We start from the raw sequence: 14,937 nt of genomic DNA, 5'->3' as shown, positions 1-14,937 counted from the left end.
CTAAAAACTCAATTGATATTTTTTTCTTCGCAAATTGTTATTCCTCAGACCCCTACCAGCCAACACAAAACACACAAAAAGAATTTTATCGTCCTTCAAGCCGCAGCCACGGGTGTTGCATCCGGAACAATATGATATGTTTATGGCATGGTTGAGAGTGCTACGCCTCTGCTGATTGCCAACACGAAGCGAGATATTAATTTTTCGTGCATTCTTCTTATATACGACTAAGAGAATGATGTAATTTGAAAAAGAGCCGGGTTATTTGGGGTATTTCATAGAAAATGAATAAAAAAACATATTTTGTTAACATGAAATTTCAGATTTCGCTGTAACTTTGTTTATCTTTGACAAAGAGGTCATTTTATGATATCTCATCTTCGTGTGGAGGGCGCATAGAAATGTGACAGATACAGTTTTTTTTTTTTCTTTTTAGGAAGGACCAAAATATTATCTATGACTTTGCCACTACTCCGATCGATTAAATCAAAAATATTTTTTTTCATTAATAGGCACTCGGCACAGGAGATAATTCCGAAACTTGATGTCCCGGATTTGGGGCTGATATAAATCAAATTTTGGGATGATCTCCTGAGCCGAATGTCGATAAATAATAAGAAATATTTCTGGCTTTTAGATGGTTTGTTTAATCGGTGTAGTGTCCTTGACAAGGTGTAAATAATAATTTTGTCCTTTCAAAAACAAAATATACACTGTAAAAAAATTAAATTACAAACTCTAACTTCTGAATTTTCATTTTACCATGTTCAAAAAAGCATCAACGTTTAATTAATAGTTCAATTCATAGTTATTCTTTAATTTTTTTTCTTTTAAGAAAAAACTTTTTCTTGCTACGTATATTTTTTCTCGAACATTCAGATAACATTCAGATTAAAAAATAGTTTTTAAAAATAGTTTTAAATAGTTTTAAACATATTAGATTTTTTTAAAAGGTAGTTCTGAGATATTTAATATTTTAGAATAACTTCGGAAATTTGGTGAAGAAAAAAAAAACTTTCTATTGCATTTTTTTTCTATAACTGCAATTTTATTACCGACAACTTTGCCCAAGACACCAATGAATTAATGAAATTGTAACAAATTAATACTGATACCTGAATTAAATACTGAGCTGTTGAATCGACTTTTAATTCACACATAAAAATACGATATCACTGACTAGATAAAATGAGAAACCCAGAAGCCCTTCCTAAGTCTAACGTTTGAAACCATTCGAAAAAATGGTAAATGTTCAGTTTCTTGTTTAGTTGCCCTAAGAAGAGCAGTTTGCTGTTTGAACTATGATAGGATTTTGATCGCAACCTTTACGTGCTTCGACTGTGCGGAAATAAGTCTCTCTGACAACACGCACTTGATGAATTGATTAAATTGAGTAAAATTAGTTTGCAAAAAATAACAGTTAAACTGTTGTTGAACTAACTCCTCTGTCCAAGGAAAAAACAACATCAACTGTTTAAAGCTCTGTAGGCAGCATGAAAATGAATCATTCAAAAAGTTTGGTGGAAAAGTTGCTAGGTCACTTACAAGCAGTCCTTTATGCACAGAGCCTTTTTTTAAACTGTACTTTTTGGCCAATGCCAACGAAATAACTAATCTTCTAATAAAAAATATCCGCCATGTATTAAATTACCTATGCTAATTAATGAATAGCTAGACTGCTTTACGAATATATAGTCCTTTATTAAGTATAACAAAAATATCATTGTCAATATGCTTGTACTTTATCCCCATAAGGGTTTATTTTGATTAAATTGAAACCCACTCATCCACGGCGTTTGAGCAGCCAGATCCGTCCACGGGGCTGCAAAGGCTTGGTACAGCTGGCTGGTGGGAATTTGATTGCCTCCATAGACTAACGGAGCGAAAGCATCATCCTTGGTCGCAATCACATGGTGATTCAGGGAAGCGGCATCCGCTCGCTGGTGAGCGGCCAGTTTGGTAGCCTCGATTTCTGTGAAGGAAAATATATTAACAATTGGATTTTCAATCTATTTGCAGCAGCTTCTCTACCAGCACGATGAATCTCGGCTGCTGCTGCTTTCGCTGAGTTTTGAATAGCTTGCGCCGCAAGGGATTCCTTATGGGCAGCAATTCGTTGATGGTGTGCTACATTAGATTTGGCCGCCGCCAGTCGGTGCTGAGCCAGAACTACCGCCTGCGCAGCTGCCGCTGCTTCCGAACGTTGAACGGCGGCAGTGGCTTCACTTTTCTGCGAGGCGTAAGCCGCGTTAGCTTCCTTTTCGTTGGCAATTTTCTGCTGATTCAAAACATTGTCTTTGGCAGCCTGAACCTGTTGTTGAGCAATCAGCACTTGAGCGGAAGCCTGCTTAGCGGCTGCAATGGTGGCAGCGATTTCCGCTGGTGTCGGGCTGTGCTTCCAACCAGTGGATCTGCCAGGAAAAAATAAGATTATTTAGAAAAAAACGACTACACCAAGATAAACGTACTGTATCCAAGGAGCTAGCTTCTGAGCATTGGCCCAATAATCTCCAGCTCCAATCGAGTTATGTCCGCCAAATCCAAAATTAAGCGATTCTAAGCCACGCTTCGCTGTACTTTTTTCAGAGGTAGTTTCAATTGTTCCCTCACCGATTGTCAATCCAACTAGGGCAACAACGGATATCTGAAAAGTAAAGAAATGCACCATCAGGAATTGTCGATATAATTTCGAGAATCTGAATATACCGTAAGCTTGAACATCCTCTCTCGATGAAAAATAACTTTGTTCGCTATGGGATACCTAGCACAGAACTGTCAGACTATCCTGCAGCATATTTCAATTTATAGCATAACTCCCCCCAAGCAGAACAACTGAAAATAAAATCACAAATGGCTTCAATTCCGAACTTTTCCTCCCGCCGGTAATGACGTAAAAATATTCCAAACCTTCTGCGCTGGCAAACACCAGCCCTGCTGTAGTAATCGAATTTGACCATCCTTATCAGAAACGTTCATCATAAACTATCTCCACCCAATTATCCGCATTTGGTTCGTTGATTTCGCAGCAGAACACTTGCTCCGTACAACAGCCATATCTTGGCGCTGTTGAAATTGTGTCTTTCTTGGCTGCCGCCACACCAGTAATGAACCCCGTCTGCTCACTTGCAAACAGGAGGCACGTCTCCAATCTCGCCGACAAAGTTGTCTTACAGGAGAAGAAAATCGACCAGCTCGATTCCAGCCGTGCCTCCTCTCGCTACCCTTCACGGATATCCCACTCGCTATCGTCAATTTGTTCCTGATGATTGTATTATGGAATCGATATCAATCGACGAAGACTAGAGCAGATAATTTCGTTATGCAATAGTTGCTGTAGCGTTGCCCACAATTTGTCAAGGCTAATCAAATTTCAGATGAGGTTGAGTAATTGGGTCATCAGTCAGCCAAGAAACAATTAGAACAGGGCGAAAATTGCTAATGAAGTAAGTTAGCCTACATTTCATGCGATGCGATCAGGATGTCGGATGGAAATATATATTCAAAGGTTGATTAGTTTTCGATCACCGAAGCGGCGAAAAACTATAAACACAGACAAACAGATGTGCCTTTTCGAAGAAAAATCCTGAAAAATATTCGTCCTTATTTGAAACGTTACACTCATGCGCCACCCTGTGAGCGTATTGCCTACCAACTCACTTTCGTAAAACGGGTTTTGTCTTTGCTAATGGGTGTGCAGGTGCACGCTTGCTTAAATCAACACCAGCGGCATTACTGACGGTGTACTGTCAAACGGGGCGAATAGAAACAGTGGGGTGAATAGAAACAAAACTTCCGAACTTGAAAAATGCGATTTTAAGTCATTGATTCCATTTTAAAAACCATGCACAAAATATTTTCTTTGATAGTTCAATAGTAAACAAGTGCTGCAAACCCATTAATGGGTTAGCAGCACTACTGTCGGTTTGCTTAAAAAATTGCAAAATGGAGGCTCGAATTCTGAACGTTTCCGAGTACCAAAAAACTTTGTCTGTGGAAGCCATTCTGCTTCACTTAGAACTTGTTCGTGTGATATACTGGGTCAGTAGTTAAGCATTTCAAGTTTTTACGGTGAAATAAAGGATTGCCGTAAGGTATTCATCACCACGTTACCTATGTTTCATGGAAAACTCGCGGTTCGCAGATTACGGGGCGAATAGAAACAACGCCGTAGCGGATATTTTTTGTACCAAAACATGTGGATTTGAGAAATGATGTAATGTTTTATATGTAAAATGATGTCTGGAACACGTTTTGTGCATTTTCATCATGGTCAGAACTTACTAACAAAAAAGTCCAAAAACGTATTCGCTCCGCCTGATGCTGTTGAGATTTTACGCAAAAAAACTGTTTCCTTGTCAAGCGGTTACGAAATATAGAATCAACTACTCTGTGATAAATCGGATGTTACCTTTAGACTTCAATCCAGTAGACAACCACGCTATTTGCCAAAAACGTGATGAAAGTCTGATTTATCTGCTGCATGATGCTCGACATGGACTGACCCGAGAGATATGGATCAAAATTTCAGTTCCACCAAGACAAAATGTTCCCGGATGTCGTGTCCTAGATGAAACACCGGAAGATGCAGACCGGTGGAAATGCTTACCCCGGCCCCGAGTCCTTCTGTTCCTAATGAGGACTCTGAATAGAATATTCATTCATAAGATAACAAACATGAAGTAATAAACCGAACATTTCCACTATTTTAATATTTTATATAGTTTTCTTGCCTCTCATTTCAATAAATATGATGCATTTGTTCTGTTTTCTCCAAATTATAACTAAAACTTTCTATCAGAACTAGAAAAACGTATTTTATTGGCGAGTGTTTCTATTCGCCTTGCGGGGTGAATAAAAACATGCAACATTTTTTTCAATAAAACAATGAATTACTTATTGTATCAAAATGGACGTTACACCCTTAATAAAGGGAGACAAGACCCATGTTTTAAAACTTTCATATTCATACTATACATTATAGTATTTTTTGTACACTGCAAGATATATCGCAGACTGTTTCTATTCGCCCCGTTTTACGGTATGTCTTTGATAATGAATTTGCACGCTTGCTTATAGCGACACTAGTGGCTTACTGCCCATTAAGCAAAATTTCAAAATAATCGTCATTTTTCTATTATGAAAGATGTTATATTTATGAATTAACTTAGTGATACACCGTATTAAAAACAAATTTCTCGAAATACATGAACGCTGAACAGCCGAACACCGTAAGTCAAAATATTTTGACTATTTGGTCGCCAAGTCGAAGACATTGTCGAAACATCAAAAACATACTGGAGCATGTCCCGCAGTCATTTCGATTCCAGTAGTTTCAACAGACGGAATGATTGACACAAAGTACCTATGCCTCTTTCCTTTCCTTCATGCGTAAAAAATGTTTTTTGTGTTGGCATCGAGTATACCTACTCTACTTTACTTTCAGACAGTTCATAGAGATCCTATGCCGAATCCAGAATACGCCTCCATGAAACTCAGTTTTGGGCCGCTCTTCTCCAGTCGCCCCTTACACCCGCTGCTCGAGCATTCACGTCAACATTTTCTAGCCCGTCAAAGCAGATTTTCATAAAAAAATCCGCTCGTCAAAGCGGTTTTTTTCATAAAAAAAACCGTATGAAAACTTAAAAAATTCAATCAGTTTTGCTGGGAAATCATTCTCAAGCATAATCTACCACAACTTGTTGCGTTTTACTAAATCGTACGCCGCCTTGAAGTCCATAAACAGATGATGTGTTTGCCAGTTGGGTTTTCGAAACTTGTCGAGGATCTGTCTCAAGGTATACATCTGGTCCGTTGTAGATCCACTGGTATTCACCAACAAACGTTTTCCTGCAACGGGCTCAGTCTATGGAACAGGATGCGGGAGAAAATTTTTCAAGCGAGGATTGAGGAGAGTTATGCCTCGATAGTTGCAACAGTCGAGTCTTTGTCTTATCTTATAGATAGGGCAAATTTTTCGTCATGACCTTACCAAGTGAATGTGTCCATCAACTTATTTTAATTAATTAAATTAATTTGAAAGCAAGGCAATTACAAAAAATCTAAAGAATTTGATAGCAAGGCAATAAAAGAGAATAATTATTTATAGGGGAACTGCTCCATTATTCATCTTTTTAAGCCGATATTCACTAAGAATGCACGGATTTAACACCAAATTTTCACGAAATCATTGAACAAATAAACTTAATATGCTTACGTGCTCTTATGGAATCGTTTAGCATTGTATATTCAGTAAAATTAGCTAGATTTATCCTGAATTTTGTAAAACAAACCATTCTTCACAACGCTTCCATATCCATCTCAAAACTCAACACTGCTCAATTATTCATCTCAAGACGCCCCCATATTCATCACACTGTTAATCATGAATGAAACACATTATTATGAATAAACACAGCCGCAGCCCGTCGTAGTAGGTCACCTAGATATCCGCTGCAGTTGTTTACGTGCAAACTTGGTAACCTAGGTAACCACAACAGTGCTGTAGATTTATATCAATTATGTCGGAATAATTAAACATTTTCAGTATGATTTTTTAGTATTAGCAGAAACTGATTTGGCAACTTTTGATTTTCTTCAACGCAGTGAAAAAGTAGAATCAAATTTTGATTTTTTGAGCTTAATGTTCTAATTTACTAATCACAATGGTTACATACGGTCAGGCCCGGATTTAAGGGGGGGGGGGTGTCAAAGGGGGCAAATGCCTCTGGCCTCCCGATTCAAGGGGCCCCCTAGTCCTGGTGCTACCTACTAATTCTTTACTAATTTACATTACTAATCTACTCGTCAACTTCCAGAACGTTACCTCTAAATGTTTTAAGAAAAGAGGGCCTCACAAACAAATTTGCCCCGGGTCCCCCACCGTCTAAATCCGGCCCTGTATACGGTTCTTGTGCTTCCACGTTGCGCCCGTCAAATGTGTACATTACGGTGATGCTTGGGCGGCTGCTGTCGTACAGATTTTGTGACTGAACCAAACGCCACTCGAGGGAGAGAGTGGAAGCTGTAACGCATTTTTGCTGTATAAATGTTGGCTACAATCCTTAGTTTTTGTAACGTAGTTTGCATGTTTCGAACCTTCACGTTTCTCCAGAATACAGAACATGATCACACTACTTAGGGGTTTGAGCTAGACGATTTATCTATATGAGATATTTAAAAAAAAAATAACCGGAGGGTCTCCTCTCGGTTCTGGGCATTGCAGTCAGCCGCGGTCGAGCAGATTGCGTCAAGGAGGAAAGACGCTTGCAACATTTGAGATCAACATCCGAGATAATTGGGTTCCTGCTATCCTGCCATGCGCTTACCGCCTTGCACTGGTTCATGATCTGGTTGCGCAGTCGAGAGGACTCCTGCGTCAGCTTAATCAGTGAGAAGCAGCAAATTCCAGCGAGTAGACACTACACGCCACACTATCGTTATGTAAACACACGCCACAAATACAGGAAATAAATAAGCAAAGTGAAGGTTCTTGGTTTTGTCCTTTATTCGCGATGACCTTGATTGCCCGGTAGCTAGCCGAGCCTGCGATACCAGTGATAGGGCCTGCTCTACCGCAGAGTTTGACAAGTCAGTCTGATTGTCTTCTTCTCTTTGATCGGTGGCTGCAGCTTCTCCGAAGATCGTCCGTCAGTTTGCGGATCCACTGCAGTTCTTGAAGACATTCTGCAAAGGCGATTTATTCCGCTTCAGTACTTGACATAGAAACTCCAGTCTGCGTGCTACATCTCCAGTCAATAATTCCACCACGCAGCTTGAAGATGTAACCGGTATCTGATTTTCGGTCACCGACTTCGCCAGCCCAATCACCTTTGGCTGTGTCTCCCAAGTGTAGTTCAAGATTGATCGTTCCCCTAAGATAACGCAAAACTCTTTTGGCTTCATTTCAGTTGGCTTTAGTAGGTTTGGATGCCCGTCTTTCAAAAATGGAGGTTTCAATGGCCACATCAGGTTCTGTATCGACGGCGATATATAACAAAGCTCCTACCAAACTCTGGAACTGCTCATGGTCTGGGGGTGGTTCGATATCCTTTTTCTTTCATTGAATAAAGCCGCTGCCATTGGGATCTTGGATTCACATCTGCCATTTGGAAACGTGAGAATATCTTTAAAATGTAATTCTTCTGGTTCAGGACAACATGTCCCTCGTTTTTTTGCACTTGAATTCCCAAGAAGAAACGTAGTTCGTTCAGCTCTGTTAACTTGACCTCTGCTCGTATTGCTTTCACTAAATGGTTTCTCAACTACGACGACGTCATGCACATAAACTAGTAGATACATTGTTGAGTTATTCTGCACTTGACGGTTGGAATCGAAGCTTCTTGGCAGTATCATAGATTCTGCGGTTCAAAACTATTGCGGCTTCCTTGAGACCGTATAGACTGCGTCTCAATCGGCACACGATACGTTCGGTACTCGTGAAGCTGAGAGGTTGTCATAATCTGCGCCGAATTTTTGGGAAAATCCTTGTGTCTAGCCTTGTATCTGGCTTCTTGCCCGTTCTCACCTTTTTTCCGCTTGAAATTCCATTTACATCCTATCAGCTTACGGTCCGAAAGTAGATCGGTGATTTGCCATGTGCCATTTTCTTTATGTGACGCCTTTTCTTCTTCAATTGCAGTCTTCCATTTGACATGCTCCGAACACAAAATAGCTTCAGCGTACGTCCTTGGTTCAGTTGGTAAATCTACCGCAAAACCAATATTAGATTGCGTTGAACGTCGTGCTGAATCAGAAAATGGCACATCTTCTTCCAGGCCTGGCTCTCCACAATAATCACCGTCTTCAGCCTTGAGAACTGCCCAAAATCATTTAGTTCTTTTGATTGTTCATTTTCTTCTTATTGCTGAACATCTTCCATATCAGAAAAACGAGCAGGGATTTCTCCAGAACTGTTCTCTTTCAGATCTTTTCCCACGGATCCATCTGATAACTTGTTGTTTTCATCATAAAGCTCAAAGAATCTGGAATCACGGCTAATAACTACTTCTCTTGTTTTAGTGTTCGTCAATTTATAGGACTTGCTATCTCCTGCATATCCAGTTAACTTCGTCGCTTTTGGCTATAAGCATTTTAGGGGTGACCTCCAAACGTATGCACTACAGCACAATTCCTTCAAATGTTTCATATCTGGCTTCCTGCCGAACCAAATTACGAACAGTGTAACATCTACTGCCTTCGCCCAGAATCGTCTTGGCAATCCAGCGCCCAAAAGCATTGATTCGAGGTTCTTGCCGGACTGGTTCTCCACAAAACTTTATCTTCTGACTTCTCCTTTAGAAAGTATTGCATATGTGCTATGGTCATCGATCATGGTCAAGTAGTATTTGCAACCACCTATAAAATTCGTCATCGGTCCGCTGACGTCGCTGTGAACAATGTCCAAGATCTTCTTTGAAGTTTCCTCTGCCACCGCTGGATACAACACTCGCACGATGGCTAGGTTTCACACTTTTTCACATTCATGCCAGAAGAGTTTGATTGTTACCACCAGGAAAGTAAGTTATTCTTCTTTACGAGCCTCTAGAGCAGTCCTCAAAGGATTGTACGAATCCGGAAGCCCACGTAGAATAAAAGCAACCTTCATACATTCTTCTATTTAAAATTCAGAACTCTCCAACCTTGCGTAACGTTTCATTAAGTCGTCCAGATACGCTCCCATATTCTTACCTACTTGGTAGTTCTGGTTCGTGATCTGCTTCAAGAGCGTTTTTTTTTCTGTATGCCTGAAGGGCACTGGGTACTGAAATGCCACTGCGACATTCGTGCTAATTGTCTTTTGTGGCGGGCCCCGATTGCTGTGCGCAGGTTACGGACTGCTCGTACTCATTGATGGAGCAGAACTGTTTTGTTGTAAACCGGTACCCCAATTATGTACAACATAGTTGATGAAACTAATGACATGCTTGGGATTCGAGCTCCATACTTGGTATGGAGTTAAAATGTAGCTTCCTAAGAAGTTGTACCTAGAGGAAGCAAGAGCAACGCAAATGCTCTGAACTCTCTGGTTCAGATTTGCAGAATCGGCAGGTGTCGTTCAACACCACATCGATTTTCTTTAAATGATAAAAAGCGGGACAGTGCCCGGTAAGGAGTCCCGTGATTATCCGTAGTTCACTACGATTTATACTAAGTACTTTCTGGCGGTTCCAGGGTTCGGATAGATTAACTGTTTAGCTTTCCTACAACCCTGTACCTGTTGCCATTGGGATGCGTTTCTAGCATTTCCCAAGTTAGTAGTTCGCTCTTGATAGCGGAATTGGACGTACCCAGAAACGGCTCGGGGCCAATAAACCACTGAGCTGATCCCTGTCTTGCTAGGTAATCAGCGTGTTCATTACCCTCGACTCCGCAATATAAAGGCACCCAAAACAGAAAAACTGAGTTCAGTCGGGAAAGTTCCCGTAGAGTTTCAATGCATTCCCAAACAAGTTTGGAAGCGCATTTGACGGACTTAAGTGCTAGTAGTGCTGCTTGACTGTCCAAGAATATACCGATTTTCGCATGTCTGTAGTTGCGTTTCAGACATATTTTTGCGCAGATATATATGGCATATACCTCTGCTTAAAAAACGGTGGGTCATTTGCCCAGGGGAAACGTTTCCTTGATACCGGGTCCGTATACACCAGATCCCGTTAGGGATTCCATTTCCGAGCCATCCGTATAAAAACTGACGATGGCAGGTGGAAGATTAGCCCTCCATTGTTCCACATAGAACGGTTTGTTTATGGAATATCGATGTTGGTCCTAACGTCCATCCAGTCGGAGACTGTAGTTAATAGCAGAGTTAGTTTGAACTCCCTAAGTATGCGAAGGTGGCCGATTCGGTCCCCTTCAAGTATAGTTTTCCTCCTTTGCAACCTTAGAGCGCCAAGCTCTGCTTCTTTTTTCACATGAAGATGTAGAGGCAGTAGGCAGAGCATAGCTTCCATGGCTGCAGTTAGAGTTGTTCGCATAGCGCTGGTAACTGAAAGACATGCACATCTTTGAACTTTTTTGAGTTTGGCTTGCGCAGTCACTTCGTTCACCTTAGGCCACCACACTAGGGCAGCATAGGTGATTCTTGGTCGGGCAATGGTCTTGTAAGACCAGAGTGCCAAGTCTGTTTTCAGTCCCCAGGCCTTACCGAACAGATTCCTGCAGGCCCAGCTCGCCGAGGTTGCTTTCTTAGCGGCATGATCCAGTTGCGCAGACCAGTTCAGTTTCTTTTCCAGAATAATTCAGAGGTATTTGACTTCATTGCTGAATCCCAATCTAACTCTATCCAATGTTGGAGGAATGATGGAGATCTTCCTTCGTCTGCTGAATGGAAACAGGACTGTTTTAAAGGGGTTTATGATTAGACCCTCCTGTAGACACCATGACATGGTGGCATTCAGAGCCGCTTGCATTCGGCTCGACAGAGTTGCGTCGTGTTTACCTCTGATGATGAGGACGATGTCATCAGCGTATCCAATGATCTCGTAACCAAGCTGTGAAAGCTTGTTGAGAAGTGCGTCGACAACTAGTGACCATAACAAGGGCGAGAGAACCCCTCCTTGCGGGCATCTCTTGATCACCGACATTGTAACAGACGAATCTCCCAAGGTTGCTGTGATCACTCTGCTAGAGAGCATTGCGTGTATCAAGCTCCTTGAAGTGTGGTCGATTCCCTTATTGATGAGAGCCGTATTAATTGATGCAAAGGACGTGCTATCGAAGGCCCCTTCAATATCAAGAAAGGCACATAGCGACGTCTCCTGATAATTCAGGGACTTTTCAATCAACGTCACTTAGCTGTGAATAGCAGTTTCCGTTGACTTGCCGCTTTGATAGGCGTGTTGGTTCCTATGCAGCGGAGAGTCTTTAAGAAACTCATCACGGATATATTCATTTATTGTTTTCTCCATCAACTTGAGAAATGATGAAGTCAGACTTATGGATCTGAAAGTCTCAGGTAGGGTTTTGTCCTTTCTTCCAATTTTAGGGGTAAACACTACCTTCACCTTCAGCCAGTTATCCGGAATATAGCCCAGGATAAAACTGGCTCTGAAGAGGATGATGAGTTCGGACATGATAACTGCGGCCGATTTTTGTAGAAAAATGGGTAGTATGCCGCCTGGACCTGGAGACTTCATAGGGTCGAATGAGCTTAGAGCCCAACCTATTGAAGCTTCCGTGAACAGGCGACGGGCCAGCAGGATGGACTCCCGAGACGCCATATGTCTCTAATTGTCTCGCCGCGACCCATCACTATTCAGTTCTTCGGTCTCTGTCGGAAGTGGGTGTTCATATGAACCTCCAACGTTTCCTTGGTAGTGACAGTGAGGCATCCATCCTCTTTCCTCACTTGTCCTAAACCGTTAGTATGGTCTTTGGACATCGCCTTTTGGAGTCGCGTAGCTTCCGGCAGAGTGGATTCTTTCACAAAAACTAACTCTGGATTTCCGTTTAGCCTTGCGTAGCTCGGCGTTGTGCTTAGTGAGGGACGCTCTGTAGTCGTTCCAGTTAGATGTGACTTTTGCCCTGTTGAACAACCGCTAAAAGCGTTACTTTTTGTCCAAGCGATTTCTTGTGATGATGTTGGCGTTACGTTTCGTAACATATGGGAGAAGGGTCCAAAAATTGGGTTTTTTGCGTTACGTAATTTATGGATGTCGCCTAACTATCTTAGCATCTACGTTGCTACGCTGCTATGTAGCTAACATTAATGTTCCGATGTGGGAGGTTGTGCTGGAAAAGGTGCTACGTATGGCCATATACTTGGAAGCAGTAAAGTCGATGAGCTTAAGGCCGTTTTCGTTGGTCGGCTGGTGTAGGCTGAACTTTCCTCTTCCTGAAGGATCTGAGTGTTGTAATCAGCAGCTGTTTTATCTGCCCTTAGCATAGTGGACAGTTGGTCAGGCAAGCTGTCTCCCAAGCATAAAGCTTTAACCGGTTCACCTATCTTACCTTGGTTGCCTATAACCCAGTCGGTGCCACGTGAAGGTAGGTAGCTTTCTTAAGCGCCACTTCGAAACGAATATTGACCAACTAAATTAATTTTTGCCCGGTTGAGACTCGCCTAAAGGGTTGTTCCAATGATTTTACCAAAAAAGGAATTAGGATCGAGCCCGATGGCTACACAAAATCCGGTCACCAGAAACGGGTAGACCCCCTTTTTATCTTCAATATTTGGTATTTTCCTTTTATCCTCCAGCAGAAATCTCCAATACCGTGCTGGATCGAAATCCGTACACCTAAGCACATGATAATCTTCAACGGTCAATATAAAAACAAGAAATCACATATTGCTTTAAACTGACATGATTACTTATAGGTCTACTTATGTTTTATCACTATTTTCAAGCAAAATGATTAAAATCACTCCGAAACTCGAAAAAATCATGTTTAAATAGAACATGTTTTGAATCGAAATCCGTACACAGTTTTTTGTCTAAATCAAAACCCGTACACTTTTGAATCGAAATACGCACGAACGCGATATAGACTGGATCAAAGTTCATACAACAATAAATCAAAATCCGAATAGATATAGAAGTACAAAAATGAACATCTTTTATTTATAATTTATCTTTGAATTTACGAATAAATATATTTTGACGATCAATTGGTTTCTAAAGTTTCACACGGTTTTCTAATTTTCTATATCAGCTAAAATAGTGCAATTTTCGTAGCGTTTCGTAGTAACCGGAACCTCTCGAAGCATCCCGGTACTACTTTCCTTGCGCACCTCAGTCACAGCTCCTTCGAAATTGTTTGCCGTATATTTATACTTGTTTTCTTCCATTCTTTCTTCTTATATGCTGAAAACAAGAAGAAAGTTCAATAATATATACATAATACACACGCTGTACGGATTTCGATTCAAGCAATTAACAAGAATCAAAATCCGTACAGAACAGTTTTTGTTGAATAAATACAATTTACACTATTTACCAGACAATATACAGCTCGAAAATGACAAAGACTTATCTTTCCCATCAATTTCAAAAAGATTCACAGAGTAAAACACTTATATCCCACTTGAAAACCGTTTTTATCTGAAGAACGTTCCCTTAGTAAATTCTCTAACGATACAACGAAATGACAACTGAAACCGATACACGATTGATTTTTCATTTTTAATATTTTTATTTCATGGCCTACTGGCGCATAGTTTAATTCAACAGAAGGCCAACAGCTCAACGGATATTTACATGTAGTTATTATATAAATTTTCATTTTTATAATGCTTAAAACTGAAGAAAAACATCAAGGTGTACGGATTTCGATACTGTACGGGTTTCGATCCAGCACGGTACCTCATATTCATTCGCAACATTCGCCTTTCGAAACCACCCGACCCTGAATCTCTCATCGCTATTTACCACCCAGGTATCGCAAGCACCCTGGAATAAAAGCTTTACCGGTCGTTCAAATTGCGCCAGGTGGAGGACGAAATTACTACCAGACGGAGAATGGACCAAAATGACGTGAAACACGAAAACTGTTTTAAAACCTTGCTGGAGCATTATATAAACGGAACTACAATATTATCTGCATTAAACAAACCTAAATGAACAACGACCCCGTGTGATACCTCAAACAGTTCGAAATGGGTTTTCATGAACCAGATTTCAACTTTAAATATGGTTATGAAAAAACTTTAAACCGTGTTACCCAGATCAAACTCTCTATCCTCGTAATGGGAAAAAGGTATTACCAGCATACAACATGCAATCATAATTGTACTATAGTATTATACTATACAATTCAGCCGTAATTAATATTACTGGTGCTGTAAGTTATAGAAACACAATAGAACTGAATAATATTTCTTTGCAACCCGATATGTAGGTCATTTCGAATAAAAATATGCTCCATGTAAAATACAAATACGATTATAATATCACTCGGCTATCATACGTAGAATTTCATATTCCGAGCACAACGTATGAA

The 14,937-nt window shown here is 40.7% G+C and overlaps 1 protein-coding gene across 1 annotated transcript; it reads right to left on the bottom strand.

The window, feature by feature from the left end:
* Window positions 1-1,680: 1,680 nt before the first annotated feature.
* Window positions 1,681-2,928, bottom strand: LOC129718071 (uncharacterized). Its single transcript, XM_055668480.1, has 4 exons — window positions 2,707-2,928; window positions 2,469-2,644; window positions 2,032-2,411; window positions 1,681-1,972 (listed from the first exon to the last, which is right to left on the bottom strand). Exons 1-4 carry the CDS (start codon window positions 2,719-2,721, stop codon window positions 1,743-1,745), a joined length of 801 nt encoding a protein of 266 aa, XP_055524455.1. The 5' UTR covers window positions 2,722-2,928; the 3' UTR covers window positions 1,681-1,742.
* Window positions 2,929-14,937: the final 12,009 nt, after the last annotated feature.

Source organism: Wyeomyia smithii, chromosome 1, assembly GCF_029784165.1.
Source record: "Wyeomyia smithii strain HCP4-BCI-WySm-NY-G18 chromosome 1, ASM2978416v1, whole genome shotgun sequence".
NCBI lineage: Eukaryota > Metazoa > Arthropoda > Insecta > Diptera > Culicidae > Wyeomyia > Wyeomyia smithii.
The sequence above is the reverse complement of the archived record's forward strand: the minus strand, read 5'-3'. Positions and strand labels throughout refer to the sequence as shown.

What these genes read in the sequence shown, in the direction of transcription:
- LOC129718071 (XM_055668480.1), bottom strand. An exon ending in AAGCTAGCTCCTTGGATACA is followed by an intron (nt 2,412 to 2,468) that starts GTACGTTTATCT and finishes TTTTCCTGGCAG; the next exon opens with ATCCACTGGTTGGAAGCACA. An exon ending in AGCCGAGATTCATCGTGCTG is followed by an intron (nt 1,973 to 2,031) that starts GTAGAGAAGCTG and finishes TTTCCTTCACAG; the next exon opens with AAATCGAGGCTACCAAACTG.